The 22,701-nt window shown below is 36.6% G+C and overlaps 1 protein-coding gene across 1 annotated transcript in view; it reads left to right on the plus strand.

The window, feature by feature from the left end:
* The window catches only part of STAG1 (stromal antigen 1), a 376,851-nt gene that overhangs the window by 108,056 nt on the left and 246,094 nt on the right, over window positions 1-22,701 (plus strand). The window contains exons 2-3 of the mRNA XM_036742693.1: window positions 8,042-8,167; window positions 19,352-19,454. Coding sequence (XP_036598588.1) covers window positions 8,139-8,167; window positions 19,352-19,454 — 132 coding nt within the window. The 5' untranslated portion in view covers window positions 8,042-8,138. The remainder of the gene's footprint in view (window positions 1-8,041; window positions 8,168-19,351; window positions 19,455-22,701) is intronic.

Consider the following 22,701-nt stretch of genomic DNA (forward strand, 5'->3'; position numbering starts at 1 on the left):
AAACAAATTAGCATTGTATTGCTTAAGATAATGAATTTACCTGTAGGTTTGGAAATTAGGGAAAAAAATAAAATACCAGTAAGTTAGAAGTATTCAATCAAAAGTAACCTCCCCCCCCCAAAGACAGCTATTAAAAGGGATTAGGGATTGGGGTACTAATTAGCGACCTTTGCCCCCCACTTGGCTCTAGAAGCAAGTTCAGGGACAATTTCTAAACCCCAACACCCTGTGTTAAATGAGTGGATATTTCATGTACTTAGGCAGTATGATAATAGAACCCAGCCTTATAATCAGAGATAGTAGATTTACCACACTGGGTGATTGCTTCTGGATAAATCTAAATTTGATACTTCTTGAAAGTTTAGTTAATCAGGCTTTATAGAAACTGAAAGTTACTTCTTGTTCACTGTTGGTTCATAGAAAGGATTGCCTAGGTGATTTCCATAACAACAGAGCAAAGATACTATGGTGGGAGGGACAAGAGATCTACCCTTCTTTGTTATAGTGAACTTTTTGGTGGTGCAGCTCAGTGTTAAAGGAAGGATGCTACTGGTTCAGCACAGACTCGCTCTTGTCTTCCCTCCCCCTTTAAAAAATTATGATCACTATCCAGAGACGTCTAAATCATAGGTAATAAGTACAAATTGGAGAAGTATTGTGGAGAGAAGGATTTCATTGGAATATGAAAGAGGTTGCCATTGCTTTGCTTCAGTGGGACTCTTTGGGCCAATTTCAATGCTTTATGTATTTTCTATATCTGCTTATAAAGTTATTTAAATCTTCAAAGTGCCCTATATTTTCTGTATCTCTTTGTGGGTTCCTTTGTATTTTGACATGATCAATAGCATACTCCCATACTCAATAACCAGGATCATACTCAATAACCATATTGTTACGGTAAGTGCTTGTTTGGCAAATTAGAAAAAATTATCCCTATATTTGGGTATTTCCCTTTAATCAGCTCTTAGTAGGGAAGGGAGGGAGGGAGGGGAGACTAGCATTTCGATTGGTACCCATGAGTAATAGAACCTTGGGCCCTGTGCCATACACAAACACACACACTAACATATATAGCACAGAATATATATGTAGATATATATTCTTTTTTCTTTAAATTTTTTTTTAAAATTTATTTAACATATTTAGTTTTCAGCATTGATTTTCACAAGAGTTTGAATTGGAAATTTTCTCTCCATTTCTACCCTCCCTCCCACTCCAAGATGGTGTATATTCTGGTTGCCCTGTTCCCCAGTCAGCCCTCCCTTCTGTCACCCCACTCCCCTCCCATCCCCTTTTCCCTTCCTTTCTCGTAGGGCAAGATAAATTTCTATGCCCCATTGCCTGTGTATCTTATTTTCTAGTTGCATGCAAAACCTTTTTTTGTTGTTGTTGTTTTTGAACATCTATTTTTAAAACTTTGAGTTCCAAATTCTCTCCCCTCTTCCCTTCTCTCCCACCTTCCCTAAGAAGTCAAGCAATTCAACATAGGCCACATGTGTATCATTATGTATAACCCTTCCACAATACTCATGTTGTGAAAGACTAACTATATTTTGCTCCTTCCCAACCCATCCCCCTTTATTGAATTTTCTCCCTTGACCCTGTCCCCTTTCAAAAGTGTTTGTTTTTGATTACCTACACCCCCATCTGCCCTCCCCTCCATCACCCCCCCCCCTTTTTTTTTCCTTCTTCCTTCTTCTTTCCTGTGGGGTAAGATACCCAATTGAGTACGTATGGTATTCCCTTCTCAGCCCAAATCTGATGAGAGCAAGATTCACTCCTTCCCCCCTCACCTACCCTCTTCCCTCTTCCCACAGAACTGCTTCCTCTTGCCACCTTTATGCGAGATAATCCACCCCATTCTATCTCTCCCTATCTCCCTCTCTCAGTATGTTGCTCTCTCATCCCTTAATTTGATTTTATTTCTTTTAGATATCTTCCCTTCATCTTCACCTCACCCTGTGCCCTCTCTCTCTCTCTCTCTCTCTCTCTCTCTCTCTCTCTCTCTCTCTATGTATATATATATATATATATATATATATATATATATATATATATATATATATACACATACACACACACATACATATATACATACATACACATTCACTTATATGTATACATACACATTCACTTATATATATATACATACACATTCAGTTATATATATAATAAACATACACACACACACACACACACACACACACGCACACACACACACACACATATACATATTCCCTTCAGCTACCCTAATACTGAGGTCTCATGAATCATACACATCATCTTTCCATGTAGGAATGTAAACAAAACAGTTCAACTTTAGTAAGTCCCTTGCAGTTTCTTTTTCTTGTTCTTTTTCTTGATTACCTTTTCATGCTTCTCTTGATTCTTGTGTTTGAAAGTCAAATTTTCTATTCAGCTCTGGTCTTTTCACTGAGAAAGCTTGAAAGTCCTCTATTTTATTGAAAGTCCATATTTTGCCTTGGAGCATGATACTCAGTTTTGCTGGGTAGGTGATTCTTGGTTTTAATCCTAGCTCCATTGACCTCCGGAATATCGTATTCCAAGCCCTTCGATCTCTTAATGTAGAAGCTGCTAGATCTTGTATTATCCTGATTGTGTTTCCACAATACTCAAATTGTTTCTTTCTGGCTGCTTGCAGTATTTTCTCCTTGATCTGGGACCTCTGGAATTTGGCAACAATATTCGTAGGAGATTTCTTTTTGGGGTCTATCTGAGGAGGGGAATCAATGGATTCTTTCAATTTCTATTTTGCCCTGTGGCTCTAGAATATCAGGGCAGTTCTCCTTGATAATTTCTTGAAAGATGATATCTAGGCTCTTTTTTTGATCATGGCTTTCAGGTAGTCCAGTACTTTTTAAATTATCTCTCCTGGATCTATTTTCCAGGTCAGTGGTTTTTCTAATGAGATATTTCACATTGTCTTCCATTTTTTCATTCCTTTGGTTCTGTTTTATAATATCTTGATTTCTCATCAAGTCACTAGCTTCCACTTGCTCCAATCTCATTTTTAAGGTAGTATTTTATTCAGTGGTCTTTTGGACCTCCTTTGCCATTTGGCTAATTCTGCCTTTCAAGGCATTCTTCTCCTCATTGGCTTTTTGGAGCTCTTTTGCCATTTGAGTTAGTCTATTTTTTAAGGTGTTGTTTTCAATATTTTTTTCAGTATTTTTTTGGGTCTCCTTTAGCAAGTCATTGACTTGTTTTTCATGGTTTTCTTGCATCCTTCTCATTTCTCTTCCCAATTTTTCCTCTACTTCTCTGACTTGCTTTTCCAAATCCTTTTTGAGCTCTTCCATGGCCTGGGACCAGTTCATGTTTTTCTTGGAGGCTTTTGTTGTAGGCTCTTTGACTTTGTTAACTTCTTCTGTCTGTATGTTTTGGTCTTTGTCACCAAAGAAAGAATCCAAAGGCTGAGACTGAATCTGGGTGTGTTTTCACCAACTAACTTGACCCTTGAGTTTTTCAGCGGGGTATGACTGCTTGTAGACTAAAGAGTTCTATGTTCCACGTTTGGGGGGAGGTGCCAGCTCTGCCACACCAGCCCTCCTCCTTCCCCAAGAACCCCCAACCCGGACGGGGCTTAGATCTTCAGCAGGGTGTGCGCTCCTGCTCTGATCCGCCACTTAATTCCTCCTACCAGGTGGGCCTGGGGCCGAAAGCAACTGCAGCTGTAGGTGCTCCACCTCCGCTGCCCCGGGGGTGGTGGCTGAACTGCGAACTCCTTCCACTCCCGCAGCTTTTCCCACTAACCTTCTCTGCTGTCTTTGGTGTTTGTGGGTTGAGAAGTCTGGTAACTGCCGCAGCTCACTGATTCAGGGCGCTAGGGCACGCTCCACCTGGCTCCTGGTTTGGTTGGTCCGCGCCGCTCACACTGGGCTCTGCTCTGCTCCGCTCCCAGTTCCCAGCTCCGTGAGGGATAGACCTCACCCAGAGACTATCCAGGCTGTCCTGGGCCGGAGCCCTGCTTCCCTCTGCTGTTTTGTGGGTTCTGCAGTTCTAGAATTGGTTCAGAGCCATTTTTCATAGGTTTTTGGAGGAACTCAGCGGGGAGCTCACGCTAGTCCCTGCTTTCCAGCCGCCATCTTGGCTCCGCCACTGTAGATATATATTCTAACGTGTGTATTCATTGTAAATTTGAGCATGTACATGATTCATTTCCCCAGCAGGATATAAACTCCCTGAGAGTAGGTGTGCTATTTCTGTTTTTGTAATCCCAGTGTCTAGTACAGTATCTGCTTAAAAAGTAAATACTTTTGACATTCAATTAAATTTTAATTAGGTATATATATATATATATATATATATATGTGTGTGTGTGTGTGTGTGTGTGTGTGTGTATACACGCACACACACACACATAGTTATAGTGAAATGAGACAATATATTCACTCTCAGCAACATAAACAACATTAAAAACATGAATGACAAATCAAACTGATTTCAAAATTAGTTGTAACGTTAAATGTAAATGGTATGAATTTCCCTATGGAAAATAGGTTATGAGTTGCTTTAAAAAGTAGATCTAATGTTATGCTATCTGTAATAATGCAAAAATACTGAGATTTTTAGTATATGCATATGTCTATATAGATACCATATTATGTATGATATAACTGAGGAAATGTAAGTTTCTGATATGATATATGACAAAGCTGACTTCTTGAGAAATAAATATAAAGATTCTGATTTTGTTGATATAAGTTTTTCCATCATCAATGTATATTGCAATCTCTTTGTGATTTTGTAAGTTGCCTTGGGTTTAATCTGTGATCAAAAAAATTCACAGAACTTTAGACTGAAGTGTAAAAATAAGAGAAAAATAAGCAATGAAATTTGCTTAAAGATTTACTTCAAAATCACTTATTTAGCAATGATTATTGAATGAATGATAAAAATCATGTGATTATCAAAGAGATAACAAAAACATTTTTTAAATCCTATGGGATGCTATTAAAGCATTTCTCTGAAGGAAACTTATAGTGCTTTAATTCCTTACATTTACAAAAGAGCACACTTGCTGAGTGCAAGTTTAGTTAAATTAAAATTTGATTTAGGTAAATTAGTGATATTAAAATTCAACCAAAGATATAAATTCCATTTAATGAAATTAAGAAAAGAATAGCAATTAATGAAAGGAAAACGGAACAATCTAGTCTCTTTCAATGACAGGTACTTTATTATCTTTGTTATTTTTTTCCAGTTTTTGATAAATGTTTATTTTTTATGAATCTTAAGACAAGTGTTTTAAAAGTAATGATTAATCTGTAAAAAGTATAATTCTTTTTGGAAAGCAAAAGTTTAGATCTATATGTAAATGGGCTATAGAAAATTCCAACTGAATAAAAAAATTAGAAATATATTTATCTCAGCTTTGAAGGAAGATGAATTTTTTTTCAATAAATGATCTGGAAGCAGTCTGAGTAATAGATTTGAGAGAATTTTTAAGGATAAAGTTTATAAAAACTTGCAAAAATAAGAAGTATCAGAAAGAGAAAAGAAGCATCATAAATGTAATCTGTTGTCTAGAGTCTAAAAGTTATTGGATATAAGTTTTTAAAGGTAATGGCCAATAGAAACAAATGGTCAAAAGGACCTGAATAGACTGTTTATAGAGGAGGAAACAAAAATTGCAAATAATTATCTGTAATGGTAATCAGGGTGGGGACCTCAGCGTTTGACTTTTGGGGGTACACTCAATGAAGGAATGTGAGTGACCAGACTCCAGGCAAACCATTGGAAAATCCTCCCCCACCCTTGGCTTTGTAACCCAGACAGATAGATGTTGGTGCTTCTGGTAACTATGAATTGTAGTTTGAATCAGACAAGGGCTGTCTGTTGATGTTTATAATTTCTGTTTGCATTTGCCTTAAAGTTCGGGGGACTTATCTTTTCCCCCTGAACTAAGGGATTGATATATGTGTATTTGATTAAATTGAGATTATTAACCCCTTAATGTTGCTTTTCTTAGAAAAGCAGAGCAAAGAACCTGTGTTAGCAGCCTAATGTGTGCTGGTTGTTGTTGGTCTTACACAGCCACAGTATCTGCTAGCAAGATTGTTGCTACATTGTCTTAAAATTGTCCAATTTCTAATGAATATTAACTAGAACAACTGAGATAACCGCTTCATGCTATTCAATTGACTAAAATAATTAAAAAATGCAAAGGCTCTGTTTTGGGGAGCTTTGGCATACAAGTACACTATTATTTAAATTGTAAAATTAATGTGACATTTAAAAAATGTAATCTGGCAACATATAAGACTGATCAAATCCTTTGATTCTATTTTCCATTCTTGAGAATATGTTTTAATACTTGAATAAATCTTTGATCTCATCAAGTTGACTACTTCTTCCACTGTAACAGATCATAAGCCATCTATGTTGTCATGCAGTGGACCATGGTGCTTGAAACATGTTCATGACCTTCCTGTTGATTTCTTCGTACTTCTTCTGTGGTTGTAGTGTACTTCTTTTTAATTAAATCTCCCTGAGGAAGGAGGGACACCCTATTGGGGATGTGTTCCCAAGATTTAATTACAGAGGAATAAAAAGTCTTATCTCTTTATTCTTAAAAAGAAAAAAAAGAGCTGCCTTGTAATAATGGTGAGTTTTAAAACATTTCTTTGTCCCGCAGTTGGGCCATGGCTTAATAAATTGTTATAATACAATGGAATTGTTTTGTGTCTTTAATTAAAGTGATAGAGATTAGGAATATAAATAGATATGAAAAAACAAAATTAAATAATACAAAGCAAAGAAAGAGAACTAGAGAAATAGTATACAGGTATAGCCAGTGTTAGGCAATATTTAAGGAAGGAAAGGTCATTCCTGATTCTGGGGATTGGGGAAAGATTCATAAAAGTGATAGCATTTAATTTTGGCTTTAGAGATAGATGGAAATTAAATTGCAGGGTGGGCAGTTGTAGGGAACCAAGTGTAACTTAGAGGTCCCAAACGATGGTGAAAACATTTGGTGCAGAGAATTGTGTGCGTGTGCGTGTGTGTGTGTGTGTGTGTGTGTGTGTGTAATGGTAACATTGTATAAATCAATTTTACTATAGTATGGAATAGGTAATATGAAATAAAGCTTGAGTGTTAATATGTTATCAGATTATAAAAGTCTTTAAAAAGTAAGCTTAGGAGTTTGAAGTTAATCAATAGGCAACACTTGCATATTGTGCCAGAAGAGTTTTCCTTTCAGTTTTTCAAGTCATACTTAAACACCTAATATTCTAAAGTTCTATCCCGGCTGTTGAGAATGGTACAGGAACAGATATTGCCAGCTCTTTGCCATTAAGAAACTTTAAAATGTATTGTAATATAAAATAAAGTACCATAAGAAAGAGATAATGCATTTTGAGAGTTGGGGGAGGAGGAAGGAGAAGAGATTTATTTTTAGAAATGTTCAGGGTACTTTTTTACTTTGGAAGTTATATTTTGACTGTTGTGATGCCTTGAAATGTTGATTTAAGTTTGGGAAGTCTCACCTAGAATAGCAGAAGACTAAATTTAGAAGACAGAAGAGGGCTATGTAAACCACTATGTGGCTAAGAGGGTGAACTATCATATATCTCCCTATATCTGAAAGGTAGCTGGATGGGTGAGTCATTTGGGGCAAGTGTGTTAATGAACATTGACAAGATATGTTTAAACCAAAAATGATTGGGAACATAAATGAGGTCATTAAATTTTATTATGTTCAAAAATACATTGGTATAAATAATGACAGAGCTTCTAACTTCATGTTTTGTGACTAATGAAAAGAAGATAATTTGAGTGTGTGAATTTTAAAGTTCAATCTGAGAGTTCTGATATGCCAATTATAAAATAATGGGACAACAGGCCTTTTAAAAATGGAGGAAATTTTGTTGGCTTGAATGATACTGGGAAGGAACCCAAACTGACATTTGAACTTTTTACTTTGTGATAATAAGATTTAAAATCTTATCAGAAATATTTCATTGCCTTCATGATTTTTGTTGTAATATGTTGTTTCTATGTCTTTTTTTTAAAACAGATTTACCTTTGAGATTAATTTCATAAAGAAAAATATCTTTGAAGAAGCTGCACTTTTCTCAAGAACTCTGTTGTCCCATTAAAAAACTGCTCCAACAATGATTACATCAGAGTTGCCAGTGTTACAGTGAGTATTATAGTTTTCTTACTTTCTTTTTCTAATAGTATTTTATTTTTTCCAATTATATATAAAACCATTTTTAGCATTTATTTTTACAAAATTTTGAGTTCCAAATTTTTCTCCCTCTCTCTCCTCTCTTCCTAGAACAATAAGTAGTAAGCAGTTTGATAGAGGTTATATTTGTTCAGTCATGTAAAGCATTTCCATATTAGTCATAGTCGTGAAAGAAGAAACAGACCAAAAGGGAAAAACCATGAAAAAATTAAAGAAATTGAAAATAGCATGCTTAGATCGGCATTCAAAGTTCATTAGTTCTTTGTCTGGATGTAGGTAGGATTTTCTATCATGGATCCTTTATAATTGTCTTACATGACTGTATTGCTGAGAAGAGCTAAGTCATTCATAATTGATCATCACACATTGTTGCTGTTGACTCTAAGTTCATATAAGTATTTCTAGGTTTTTCTGAAATCTTCCTGCTCTTTTTTTGTTATAGCACAATAGTATTCCATTACATTCACATACCGCAGTTTGTTCCACCATTCCCCAGTTGATCAGCATCCCCTCAGTTTCCAATTTTTTGCCGCCACAAAAAGAGCTGCTATAAATATTTTTTGTACGTGTAAGTCCTTTTCACTTTTTTATGATTTCTTTGGAATATTGACCTGGTAAGTGCTATTGCTGGATCAAAGGGTATTCACAGTTTGGTTGCCCTTTGGGCATAGTTCAGTTTTCTTACTTTCATTGAAATAACTGTTAAAGGAAATCCTTAAATTAAAGGTATTGCCTACTTTTTGAGAGGGTATTTTTATTGAATAAAATTGACTGTGAAATAAAGGATAAAGTACTTGGCTTCTTAGTAATAAAGACCTACCTCTAACACTTAAAATTTTTTTTAAATTATTTTTATTTATTTCATAAATATTTCCCAATTACATGTAAAAACTTTTTAAACAATCTTTTTTTTTTAAATTTGAGTTCTAGATTCTCTCCCATCCCTCCTTGAGTAGGCAAGTAGTTTGATTTCAGTTATACATGTCAGATCATGCAAAACTTATTTCCATGTTAACTATATTGCAAAAGAAAACAGAAACAAAACAATAAAGATAAAGAATTTTTAAAAAAATTATGCTTTATTCTACATTCAAAGTTCATCACTTCTCTGGAGGTAGATGGCATTTTTTATCATGGGGCCTTTGGAGTTGTCTTGAATCATTGTTTTGATAAGAGTAACTAAATCTTTCATGGTTCATCATCCCTTACAATATTGCTGTTACCATGTACAATAATGTTCTCCTGCTTCTGCTCACTTCATTTTTCATGAGTTCATATAAGTGTTCCTAGGTTTTTCTGAAACCATCTTGTTCATCATTTCTTATAGTAGGATAGTATTCTATCACAGTCGTAACTTGGTCAGCTGTTCCCCCAAATGATGCTGCCTCTGACACTTTATAAGTATGTACTGAAGATAAGGTTTTTTGGTCTGTTAAACAGGAATAATACCTATAGTACCTACCTTACAGACTTGTTTTAAGGCTCAAATAAAACAGTACATATAAAGTGCTTTAGACACCTTAATGTGCCATACAAATGTCTGCTGTTTTTATTATTAGAATTGTCAGTTTAACTGAACTTTGCATAATATATGTTAAAATTTATCTCTACATTTAAATTTCGTAGCCTATATTTTCTGTCCTCTATCTTGGTCGAAAGATACAAATAACTATTCATAGCCATGGAGTTGTTTTCTCTTTAAGATAAAATGCTATCCTAAGGATAAATTTGATGAGGATGGATGCCTAAATGAGTCAGTTATTCATAGACTTATTAAACATATAGCCATTTTCTGTCATCTGCCCAAACCCTATGGGCAGCTTTTTATGTGATTGGGGAATAATAGCAAACAAAGCCAAAGAACCTTTAATTTATGAAATTTAAATTATCTTAGATATAATAATGATTAAAATCTTACATATTTGTTAGTATTTGAACAAGTTTCAGAAAAATGTTATTTTACAGTATACAAAATATCGATCATATTAAATATTAAGTGCCTACTGTGGGCAGGGTTTCTGCCCTCAAGAACTTTACACTTTATTAGTGGTATGACACATTTTACATTTAGTATGGTATGGTATGGAGGCTAAATAAAGCAGAAGCAATTTAAAGAATAAATGCTTGGCAAGAGGCTGAACTAAGCAAAGTTAAACCAAGGCCATTTAAAAATGAAAGTGGAATGAGAACCAACAAATCAGAAGAAAAATGGAAAAGGTCTACAACGATTTTAATAATAAACTCTTTTCTTTACCATCAATGATAATGGATCCAGCAACTGAGACTTTTTCCACTTCAGATTTAATAACCAGTGGAGAGCTGTTAATGAACGTTTATCAGGAGTAGTGGTAATAATCTCTCAGTAGCAGCTGCAGAAGTGGTAGCCTGGGGTAAACTTTACTCCTTATTGTGTATGGTTACTAAATACACTAATGTGATGTGGTTCAATCAGTGTGTTGAGTTTCTGATGAAACATGCATTCATTTCCATTTTTTAAAAAAGGTTGACCTGTACCCTAGATATGATTAGGTTCTACTACCTATGGAAAAGAGATTTCAGAATTCATTTTGAAAAGAGTTGACAGGATATTTTTACAGTAGACATGTACTATTTCTTAGCTAAGTAGAAAGTTGTGGAAGTTTGGGTAGACAAAAAAAAGTTCAAAATGAGATATAACTACTTATATTTATTTTGTTATTATTTAAATGCATATTCACCCTGGTTATGTGCAGCCACTACCTTTCTTCCTGTGTTTGCACATTATGCTTCCTTTCGGTATTTGTTATGAAAAGCCCCAGTATATGTAGGCTATAGCTAATAACTTTTCAAAATGGAAATTTTAAACTCAACAACCATTTAAGATATTTTCAGTGTAGCTTCATTTCAAGGTAGTTTGGTTGATCCTTGTGCTTTTATTTTTGATTCCTTCCTGATTTTATAGCTATAATATCTTTTCATGTCAATGTTCTCCTTAAAAAGTTTTACAATAATTAAATTTTTATTATCTATAGTAATAGGTTTGACCATTGACCTAATACAAAATAATAAACTTCATAATTTTTGGTTGAATTTAGTCAGTTCCGCAACAGACACTGCAGGAAGCACATCTGAAATATAAAACATAGACTTCACTCTTCATATGCTTACAGTACAGTTGAGAGAAAACACACACTCACACATATTATATATCAAAGTCCAAGTTGGTATGTGATATAGTGCCAAATGAAGTGTTAAAGTCAGTAAGTGCTATCAAACCACTGTGAGTTGGAAGAGTCTGAGCAGGCACAGGATATAGGGATTGTTATGTGGAAGAAAGATATTCACAGCATAAGAACAAAGATAGGTAATCATTATTATGTGTAAATGGAATAGCAAGAAGATACTCCTGCAAACAGTATAGGGCTTTTAGCAGGGTAGAGAGTTTAGAGGTAGGGAGTACTTACAGATAGTCAAAACTGAGGTTTTCTCTCAAACCCACTAAATTTGCATCCTAACTATCACTTATCTTCAGTCTCTCCCTGTCTACAAGCTCCTTCCTTACTGCCTACAAATATTCCAATGTCTCCCCCATCCTCAGAAATGTTCTCATTTCATTATTGCGTTGCTAGTAATTATCATCCTATATCCCTTCTGCCGCCTAGGGCTGAACTCCTTGAGAGACTGTTTACAATAGGTCCCTGTCAGTCCATCCTCACCATACCTCCCCCCGCCCTGAGTTTCTGGCCTTGTCATTCCACTGAAACTCTCTCAACTAAATTATCAATAATCTTGTAATTGCCAAATCCAATGCCTTTTTTGAATCCTTATTCTTCTTGACCTCTGCAGCCTTTGATGCTCAGTAAGAAGCTCATTGTTAATTATTCTCTTCTTGGTACTCTCTTCTTTTTAGGTTTTTGACTACTCTCTTACAGTTCTCCTTCTACCTATTAGACCACTCTTTCTTAGTCTCCTTTGTTGGATCCTCATACAGGTCAGACCTCTCTATGGATGTCCCACAGGGCTCTGTTTTGGTCTCTGTTCTCTTCTCTTCTCCCTCTTTACTATTTTGCTTGGTTATCTTATCAGCTCCCATGGCTTTAATTAACATTTCTATGCTGACAATTCACAAATCCACCTATTTTGCCCCAACATCTTTACCATTTTCCAATCTCTCATCTCTGCCTGCCTTTTAGACATCTCAAATTAGAAGTTCTACAGACATTTTAAACTCAAAATGTTCAAAACTTGCCCCCTAAACCCTCCCTCATTCCAAACTCCATTACTCTGGAGGGTAACACCATTCTCTTTTTCCCCCTCTGCTCACAACCTAGGAATTATCCTGTATTCCTCACTTTCTCTCATCCCCTATCTCCAGGCTGTTGCCAAGGCCTGCCAATTTCATGTTTGCAACATCCCTCCAATATACCCCCTTCTCTCCTCTGACACTGCCACTGTTCTAGTGCAGGCCCTCATCCCGTCATACGTGGACTGTTGTAATAACCTGCTGGTGGGTCTGTCTGCCTTAATTTTCTTCCCACTCCAATCCATCCTCCATTCACCCGTTAATGTGATTTTCCTGAAGTGTAAGTCCAACATCATCATCCCCTCTCACTATGCACTCCACCCCTCCATATACACTGTTTGGTATTCAAAGCCCTGTATAACTTAGCTCACTCCAGTCTATCTGCCTTTACGATCTTCTTATACTTTATTCCCTGCCACTTATTCTTCATTCCAGTGACACTGACCTCCTGACTGTTCCATGAACAAGACGCTCCACCTCTTAGCTCTTGGAATTTTCTCTGGCTGTCACCTATGCCTGGAATGCTTTCCTTTTTCTTCTGTGCCTCCTGGCTCCCTGGATTCTTTCAAGTCCCTGATAAAAATCTTGTCCTGTACAGGAAGCCTTTCCCAACCCCTATCAATTCTAATTCTTTAATCATTTCAAATTTATCCTGTATACAGATTGTTTGTATGTATTTTTTTCTTTGTTTCACCCATTAGACTGTGAGCTTCTTGAGGACAGAGACTATGTTTTGCTTCTTTTTTGTATCAGCAGTTAGCACAGTGCCTAGGTATAGTAATTGCTTAATACATCAGTCAACAACAATTTATTCGGTGCCCATTATGTGCCAGGCACTGTACTAAGTACTGAAGGAATAAAAAAAGGCAATAATCCAGGCTCTGACCTAAAGGGACTCATAATCCAATATGAAGGGTAGGGAACAACATACAAATGACTATATCAAAAATATTCTGTGTAAATGGAAGTTTATCTCAGAGGGGATGGAGTGAGAAAGATCTCTTCTAGAATGTGGAATTTGAACTTAGTCCTGAGGGAAGCTAGAGAAGCCATGGGTAAAAAACATTCCTGCCATAGGGTACAGTGATTGAAAGTGAATGAAAGTCGGAGATGGAGCATTATGTGCAAGGAATAGCAGAAAGCTCAGCATCTAGATTTCTGAGGACATGGAAAGGGAGTAAAGTGTAAGAAGAAGGAAAAAGGTAGGAGAGATCCAGGTTGTGAGGGACTTACAGTGCCAAATGAAGCATTTTATATTTGGTCCTAGGGGCATTAGGGAATCACTGGAATTTATGGAGTCAGGTGTTGACATGATCAGAACTGTACTTAAGGAAAATCACTTAAATCACTTTGAGACATCTGCCTAATGAATTAGTATTGAAATAGGAGACCAACCTATTGGCTATTGCAGTAAACTAGGTGTAAAGTAATTAGGTCAGCACTAGAATGATGGCAATAAGAGTTGAGAGAAATAGGAAAGGTGTCATGAAGGTAGAATTGTAAGATCTGATATGTGGGAGATAAGTATGTGTAATGGTTTAAGGATGACACTGAGGTTATAAACCTGAATGACTGAGAAATGCTGGTACCTTTGACAATAATAGGGAAGTTGGGAAAAAGAATAATTTTAGGAAAATCCTGTATTAGACTCGGTATTTTTTTTTTTTGGAGATTCCTTTGGGTCATCCAGTTTAGGATGTCCAAGTTTTAATTGGTGATGCATACTTGTAGCTCAGGAGAGAGACAAGGGCTGGGAATGATCTGCTTAGAGATTATAATTTAACTCATGGGAGTGAGATGGTGAGATCACCCAACCAGGTAGTATAAAGAGATAAGAGAAAGGGCCTTGGAGAGAGTCTTTGGAGCCACTTCTAGTTCGTGAGTATTTCTTGTTTGAACATCCAGCAAAGAAGATTGAGAGAAGTTAGACAGGTAAGAGGAGAGCTAGGAGAGAACAGTATCACAAAAACCTAGAAAACAGGAAGTATCCAGTAAGAAAGAGTGTCAGGTGCTTCAGAGATGATGGATTGAGAAAAAGCCACTATATTTGTCCACTTAAAGAGATCCGTTGGTGACTGGAGACAACAATTTTAGTTGCATGATGAAGTTACAAGCCAGATTGTAGAGGGTTTAGAAGCAAACAAGAAATGGATGTAGCCAGTGTGAAAAGCTTTCTCAAGAAGTTTAGCTGACTTTGTGGTGGCCAAGAATTGGACATTGAGAGGATGTCCATCAGCTGAGAAATGCCTGAACAAGTTGTGTGTATGAATGTAATGGAAATTGTTCCATAAGAAATGATGAGCAGGCCTACTTAAGAAAAACCTGGAAAGACTTTTATGAACTGATGCCGAGTGAAGTGAGCAGAACCAAAAAAACATCGTACACAATTTCAGCAACATTGTTCAATGACTCACTTTGATAGACTTATCTCGTCTTAGCAATGCAGGGATCTAGGACAACTCCAAAAGACTCATGATGGAAATTGTATCCATATCCAGAGAAAGAACTTTGGAGTCTGAATACAGATCAAAGCATACTATTTTTCCTTTTTTTTTTTTTTTTTTGTTTCTTCTTTCTCATGGTTCCTCCTATTTGTTCTAATTCTACTTTACAACATGACTAATGTGAAAATATGTTTAATATAACTATATATGTAGAGCCTATATCAGATTACATGCCCACTTGTGGTTTGGGGAGAGGAGGGAGAGGGAGAAAATTTAGAACTCAAAAATCTTATGGAAGTGAATGTTGAAAGTAAAAATAAATATTTTTTTTTAAAAAGTTTAGCTGAGAAGGAAAGGAGAGATATATACAATAGGTTAGACCTTTATTCACTAATAGTCACTGTTGGGGAGGCTGGGGACAAATAAACTAATATGCTGCTGGTGGAGCTGTTAATTGATCTAATTTTTCTGGACCTCAGTTTTTAATTATGTAAAATTAATGTGACAAAAATGTTCATACACCTTGACCAAGAAATTCCAATGTTAAACATAGGCATCAAGGTTAAAAAACAAAACAAAACAAAAAAGAAGCCATTATTCATAATGACACTTTATGTGGTAACAAAAAACTGGAAAAATACGTATTGATTGGAGAATGGCCAAACAAATTGGGATATTCAATGTGATGGAATATTATTGTTCTACATCAAATGTTTAGTATGAATATGGGAAAACATAGGAAGACTTAAATGAACTGATTCAGAACAAAGTAAGTAGAATAAAGAAAATCATACACAACCACTACAACAAAATAAATGGAAAGAATAGAAAGGAGAAGTAGCTTTATTCAATTATATCAACCATCCTTGTCCCTGGAACAGAATTAACAAAATGTTATCCCCATTTTCATCTTTATAAAGATTCAGAGACTATATAGAACCTTACATAAAATGTCTGGTTTAATCAATTAGATTAAAGGATTCAATCAAGAGATTCAAAGAATTAGAGTTGGAAGGGACCATGGATGCTTTAGTTAAGTTTCTCATTTTATAGGTGAGAAAGATATCAAGTGACTTGCCTTAAGATCACATTGCTAGTCAGTGACTGAGGTGGGATTTATAGCCAGGTTCCCTGGCTCTTGAAATACTTCTTCCTCCATTTTTTATTCTTTGATATAACTATGGGCATCTTAATGAGTTAAGGACAAATATATTTAGAAATGAAGGCAGTATATAAAAAATGAAAAATAAATTTTAAGGTCTGTGTGTAGGAATTTCTCGTTTTTGTAGTAAATGGATAGCTACCGAACTGCTTCCGTGCCCAGAGAAGGGGTAGCATATTAAAATAAGTATTTTAGTAAATGAACTTACTATTTGTATGCAGGATAGGTTTTGAAAAGTGAATAGGCTGTTAACAGTGAGGCCAGAGAGAAGTTTATTGCTGTGATATCAAGAAACCTGTAGTAGGCTTGGGATGGAGGATTGGAAAACAAGAGTGTAGACAAGCTCTGAGAAGAAAAACTGGCCAGATGAAAATTTGAGGGCATTGGAGAGGGACATGCTTTCATTCCTTTATTCATCAGCCATGTATCCAGTGCTTTTTATGGGCAAAGCACTATTTCAGGTCCAAAGTGCAGGTGAAGTAAAGAGATATAAAGATAATTAAAAGTGTCCATACCCTTATGGGACATTTAGCCTAACATGAGTGGTAGATCTAGAGAGGATAATTCTGAGAAGAACATAAAGATGGAACAAAAAGTTGAAAAGCTGACAGTTGACATACTTGAACAGCACTCAACTAGCAAATGAGATCTGGGTTAAATTCCCAATTCTGCCACTTTAATGAATGCCATTTTGGGTATGTTATTTCATTTCTCTCTTTCCATATTTGTGAAATGAAGTTTTAGCAAGATTGACTTGCTAGCTGTCTGCACCATGGATTTTAAGGAAATAGACTGGTAGCAGCAAGACTAGTTAGATTATTGTCATGTTCCAATGAATCTTGTAATAGACATATGATGGGGAACTTGAGACAGTATGTCAAAGAAACTGCAAATTTGCACACAATGCCATATAGTCTTATAGACCTAGATTTGGAGGACAAGTCAGAAGTCATATAGTCCAACACCTTCATTTTACAAATGAGGAAACTGAGGTCTAGAGCAGTTAAATGGCTTGCCCAAGGTTGCACAAGTAATATGTGGTACAGCCAGGAATTGAATTTGGTTCTCATGACTTCAAGTGCAGTGCTCTTTTCTCTGTACCATGAAGTCTTCAGATCCTTTTAGGTAGCCTGAAGTGGCCTTCTGATACTGTTTGTGATTGGTGTATAGGAATTTAGGAGGCTAGATGTGGAGTCAGAAGATGTGGATTCAGATCTCAATTCTTTTACTAAACACTGCTTGGGTGAATTTAAACAAGTCATTTAACCTCATTTAGCCTCTCTGTTCTTCAACAACCACAAACTAACAGGGTAGGAATAAATTATCTGTCAGTTAACCAGCATTTATTAAGTTAGCCTTTGTGCTAAGCACTAGATATGCAAATCCTAGCAAAAGGAAAGGTAGTCCTTACCCTCAAGGAACTTACATTCTCATGTAAGTGGACCACTCATAAAAGGAAGTTGAAGAGAGAGAGGGAGGAGGTATCCATTTGGGGGCAAGATGGATGGCCTCAGCACTCTGGTTAAATGAAAGTTCTGAGGAAAACCCTGGAATCAAATGGAGGGAATGCAGAGGAAGAGTGTGCTTCAGAGGTGTGGACTCCAGGGTTGAATCTAAATCTAAGATTTATTTCCAACTGTTAATCTCTGATCTTATTTCCTCTCTGCCATATCCTTATCTCTAAACCCCTTGCAGGACTCTGTTTCCACCGCTAAGATTAAACTGCTCTTTTAAAAGCCACAAATGACATAACAGCAACTGAAAAGGGGCAGAGGATGTTGGAAAGGCCTTATGTAGGAAGTGGCACTGGAACTAAGTCCTTAAGGACCTAAGTAGAGGTTCTAAAAAACAGGAATGAGGAACCTGAACATTTCAGGATTCAGGTACACCTTGTGCATAGGCACAGAGATGAGAGATCAGGAAGTAGCAAGAAGGCTAGTTTGGCTAGAGTCCTGAATGTGTGAAGGAGAGAAATTGTGAAGCCCTGTTCATAGTGTGTGTGGAGTTTAAGAGAGGGAGTAAGTGTAAGAAAACTGGACTGGTAAGAAGGGTCATGGGCAAGTCCAGATAGTCAGGAGCTCTTGTGATGAGGTGTTGATTCCCTTGGGCAAATGAGGGTATACTTTGTGTCTGTGCCCTTGCTGGTTATGGAGCAGTTGATTTGGGCAGTTGGCTATCCTTCTCAGCAAGGACTACTCTAGTTCAGGTGTGTTCTGACCATTATCTCTGCACAGAAGAAGTGAAGGTGTGTTGCTTCTAAGCTTCGGAGTCAGAACCCTTGTTGGTTAGTTTGGAAAAGTTGTTTATTTACTTTTTCTTTTTGATCTGCAAGGACAACTCCACCCCAGTCCCCAGCTTTAATGTAGCACTGTTATCCCTTGGATGGGAGGAAAGAGATGGCTCTTGGATTTATTTTACCTTACTTCTTTTCACAGTTTCTGTGTCCCAGCTGAACTGGTCTCTGAGCTCTTCCCAACTGGCATTCCATCTACTATTTCTCTACCTTCTAATGCTGCCCCTGATGACTGCTTTCCCTTCTCATCTCTGCTTCTGAAAATCTTCAGTTAGTTCAGATACCACCTCCTCTATCAAGCCTTTACTGATCTTCTCCAATTTTAAATGCTATACTTGTCCTCAAATTATCTTATATTTACTTATTATTAAACATTTATAATTATTAAATGTCGCATCTTCCAGTAGAATGTAAGATACTTGAAGATAGGAATTGTTTTGTTTTTAACGTTTTATCCCCATTGTCTAGCATAGTCTTTGCACATAGTTGATTGTGGTTTATTCATTTAATTTTGCACCTTTTACCCCAGGTTTTAATAAGAAGTCCATGTTTACCATATCCATTTTCTGTATGATTTTGTAGACTTTAATATTCCCTTATTAATTTCTTCATTTTTCTACAATAAAATATTCTAGTGTTTTTTTTTAGCTTTTCTTCACATGATAGACTTCCTATCCCTTGGGTCCTTTTAGTTCCCCCTCTTGCGTTTTTCCTGTTTTATTTTATATTTTCTAGGTTTATGAATTAGAGCTGCAAACAACTTTATGTAATTTTCTTCCAAGGCTAGAGTAATGTTTTTGTTTTGCTTCCAGGGTGGTCTTAGAAATGAGATCAGTTTATATTACCACTGCACTATAAGAGGAGTTTAGAAGGAAAAAGAAATATGAAATTCATTGTTCATTTGTTATCTGCTTTGCTGGCTAGAAATAATTTGAATTAAAATTTTATTTTCTAGGGATTCAACTAATGAAACTACTGCTCATTCAGATGCTGGCAGTGAGCTTGAAGAAACAGAGGTCAAAGGGAAAAGAAAAAGGGGCCGTCCTGGCCGGCCTCCAGTATGTATTTTATTTCTTTCTCTTGTCCTTGAAATAATTATTTATTAAAGGCGTAGCATGAACCAAACATTAATTCTCTTCATCTTAGTATTACATCACAGATTAAGTCTTGCATTGCCAAGAAAACTTAAAGAGATGATCCAAGAAAAGTAATGCTGGTGAGGAATGAATGAAGTGTGTGTTACTTGTCCCAAATACTTTGGTAATAGTATAGGAGAATGTTGGGACTAATGTTTACTAGTATGTAACCAGATTTGGTGAGGTGAATGATGTCCAAGACTCTGCATTTCTAAGGCTGTTCTGATTTCTAATTAATTTAATTTGGATTGGTATCATTTGTTTGTTGCTATTCTTGGGTTTAGATACCGTTGGCAACATTTCTTCAGTGCCTGAAACAGTTCTGGTTAACCCTCAGTCTTAGAGTTGAGATACCATGGATCATAAATTTATCAGACAGAAGATTTAAGGAATTAGTTTTTTGGAAATATATACATGACAGGGTGCTATAAGTTAGCCTACAAGTGGATGTACCTGATAAAACCTAGACTCAATATTATGACATCCCACTGTGATATACTTATATCCTTCAAGATCTTACACTGAAAAATATATTCTTGTGGAATATCTAGCCTTTGTGATCTTTAACCCTATTTAATCTCTCAATAAAGATGAATGTCTTTGCCTACTGATCTAGTTTTTCAGAAACATACTTTTTAATGAATAAAAAGCTGGCCTCAAAGCCAGGAAAATCTGGATGTAGGTTCTGCCTTTGACATATATTAGCTGTGTGAACCTAGGCACTTCACTTAACCTCTTAATCCTCCAAATTATTCTCTTAAGACTGTCCAAAATGCAGCCTGCAGTGGGATTTTATGTGGCCCACCTGTGGGTTTTAATTTTCAAGAGCAAAAAAATAAAATAATAATTTGCATGGAATGCGTATTAGATTTTTTAATTCCATCACTGATAAATAATCTTATCGATGTTAATTTTCTTTGGTGTTTTTAAGCAGTATTACAGATGGAACATATTGCATGGAATTTTCAGTCGATCTGCGGCATGTCTTCCCTCTGTACCATGCAGACTAGTCAGTATGCACCTACCTTTATACTGTTGTGTTGTCGCTTTGTGTTTGCTTTTGTGCTTCACGCCATTGCCTGTCGTACTGATGACGTGTGTTCCCCCACTTTGTATTGGAGTAATGTATTTTTTATTCTGGGTGCGGCCCTCGAATAATTATTTTATTTTAATGTGACCCTAAGATAACCTAATGTTGGACAGCCCTGCTCTAAGACTACCAATTGCAGAGAACATGCCTTTCTGTTCTAGCAGGAGGAGTTCTCCATCAGGAGTTTTTTATAACATTTCATTCCCATACTCATTCAGGGTCAGTTTTAAACAAATGAACCTCCTTGGATGTGGAACTTAAGAACAGGAACAAAGAGAACCTCAGAAACATTTTGTTGGATTAATGGAAGTACCTGTAAGTCAGTGCTCATCACTGAGGGAGTATGGTATGGTAGAGGGAGGTAGCAGACAAGATTCTACAGCTCCTTTCAACCACTTATTTAGCCATTTGACCTTGAATACACTGTAAACTCACATGGTCATTTTTAGCTCATCTTTTAACATGGGAAAATTCATACTGTAGCTGCTTGAAACCAGTGCTTTGAGGCCGATGTTTTCTTGAGTCTTTTAAGGTATAACCTCTTATGACACTTGGCTTTTTAAATGCTGTGTTCTTCCTATTAGGCTTTTCCTTTTTTGACTAATCTTTCTTCTCATTTTCCCTTCTCACCTATTTTTTCTTGTTCTCAATCCTCTACTTTCCCCTCTCCAGAATGCTTTCTTTCCTTTTCTTTCTGTCCTTCCTCCTCTCCCTGGCTACCGAATCGATGTTGTACTTATTTTTCTTTTATTCTTCTCTGTGACATATATCCCTATTCTTTACTTTCTGCTCTCTAATCTGGGTTATGTTTTTCACAAGTATTAGATATACCTTGCTAATTTATCCAGCCTAAACAGAAAAGTATAGAAGATTGAGCTTAGCTCTCAATTCAAAGAATCTTAGAGTTGGAAAGAACTTCAGAAGGCTAGCCTGTTTCTCAGAATATAGTCTGAGGAAGTACTAAGTCCCATTGTATCCTACATATTTTTGTTGTTATTCTGTCTATTCTATTTGTTTGTTATTCTATCCTCACTAGCAGAGATGTAACAAATCAACATCCTGTCAATGCTTTCCCAATACAAACGATGTTAGGATACTGAAAAATTACTCCTGTAGCTTATTTTTCCAGTTTCCTTCTTACTGCTAGGCCCAACTTAGGACATCAGTCAGTGTCGTCATTCCCCGCTGTGATGGTAGGTAGATTTTGATGTCTATCTCTTTTCCAGCCTGTTTCTTCTCCCCGACACCAAGGACTAGAAATATTGTGTTATAAAATTATTTCCCTCCATTTCATAGGTCACATAACCTTTAAGTCAAGCATAGTCATTTACTAAACACTTACGCAGCAGGTAGTATATTAAGTGGCAGGGTTACAAATACAGGCAAAAAGAAAGACTGCCTTCAGGGAGCTTACATGCTAATGAGAGAAGACAGCTCATAAAGGAGAAGCTCAAAAATAGGGTGTGATATTCAATTTAAGAAGCATTTATTAAGCTCCTGCCATGTGCTAGTCACTGGAAATAACAATTAAGAAAATGAGGACAGTCTCTGCCCTCAAGAAGCAGATAACACACAAAAGGAAGTTAGAAAAGTTGGATAGGTTGGGGGGTGGGAAGGGTAGGTAGGCGGGAGAAGCAGTGGGGAGAGGGGGAGAAGAAGGTGCACCAGAGATTGTTATGTTCTTTGCAGACCAAACCCAGCACAGCCAATGATAGAAAGGGGAGTGTTATCTGGAAACTTCAGATCCCAGCTCTAAGCTTTGATAGTTTAGTGCTGTTATCCCCCAGAAACCCAATGAGAGGGGAGAGGAGGCTGAGCAAGTTCAGAAGGTGTTGAATATCCAAAACTGAGTGTATCAGCATGGTGATATTTCAGATAGTTAGCTTACTCTGGGTAGGGCATAATGGTCTGTGGAGTCCAAACCTAGCAGAGCTGTTGAAGGAAGATAAGAGAGTTAGCTGGAAAATTCACATAAAGGAAAGCTCTGAGAGGAATTTCATGATGATAGGGTGATGGAAGGGGGGGTCTGGGTACTTCCTCAAAATGGAGTTTCTGGGAGGAGATTCCCAGTGGGAAAAG

Source organism: Trichosurus vulpecula, chromosome 2, assembly GCF_011100635.1.
Source record: "Trichosurus vulpecula isolate mTriVul1 chromosome 2, mTriVul1.pri, whole genome shotgun sequence".
Classification (NCBI taxonomy): domain Eukaryota; kingdom Metazoa; phylum Chordata; class Mammalia; order Diprotodontia; family Phalangeridae; genus Trichosurus; species Trichosurus vulpecula.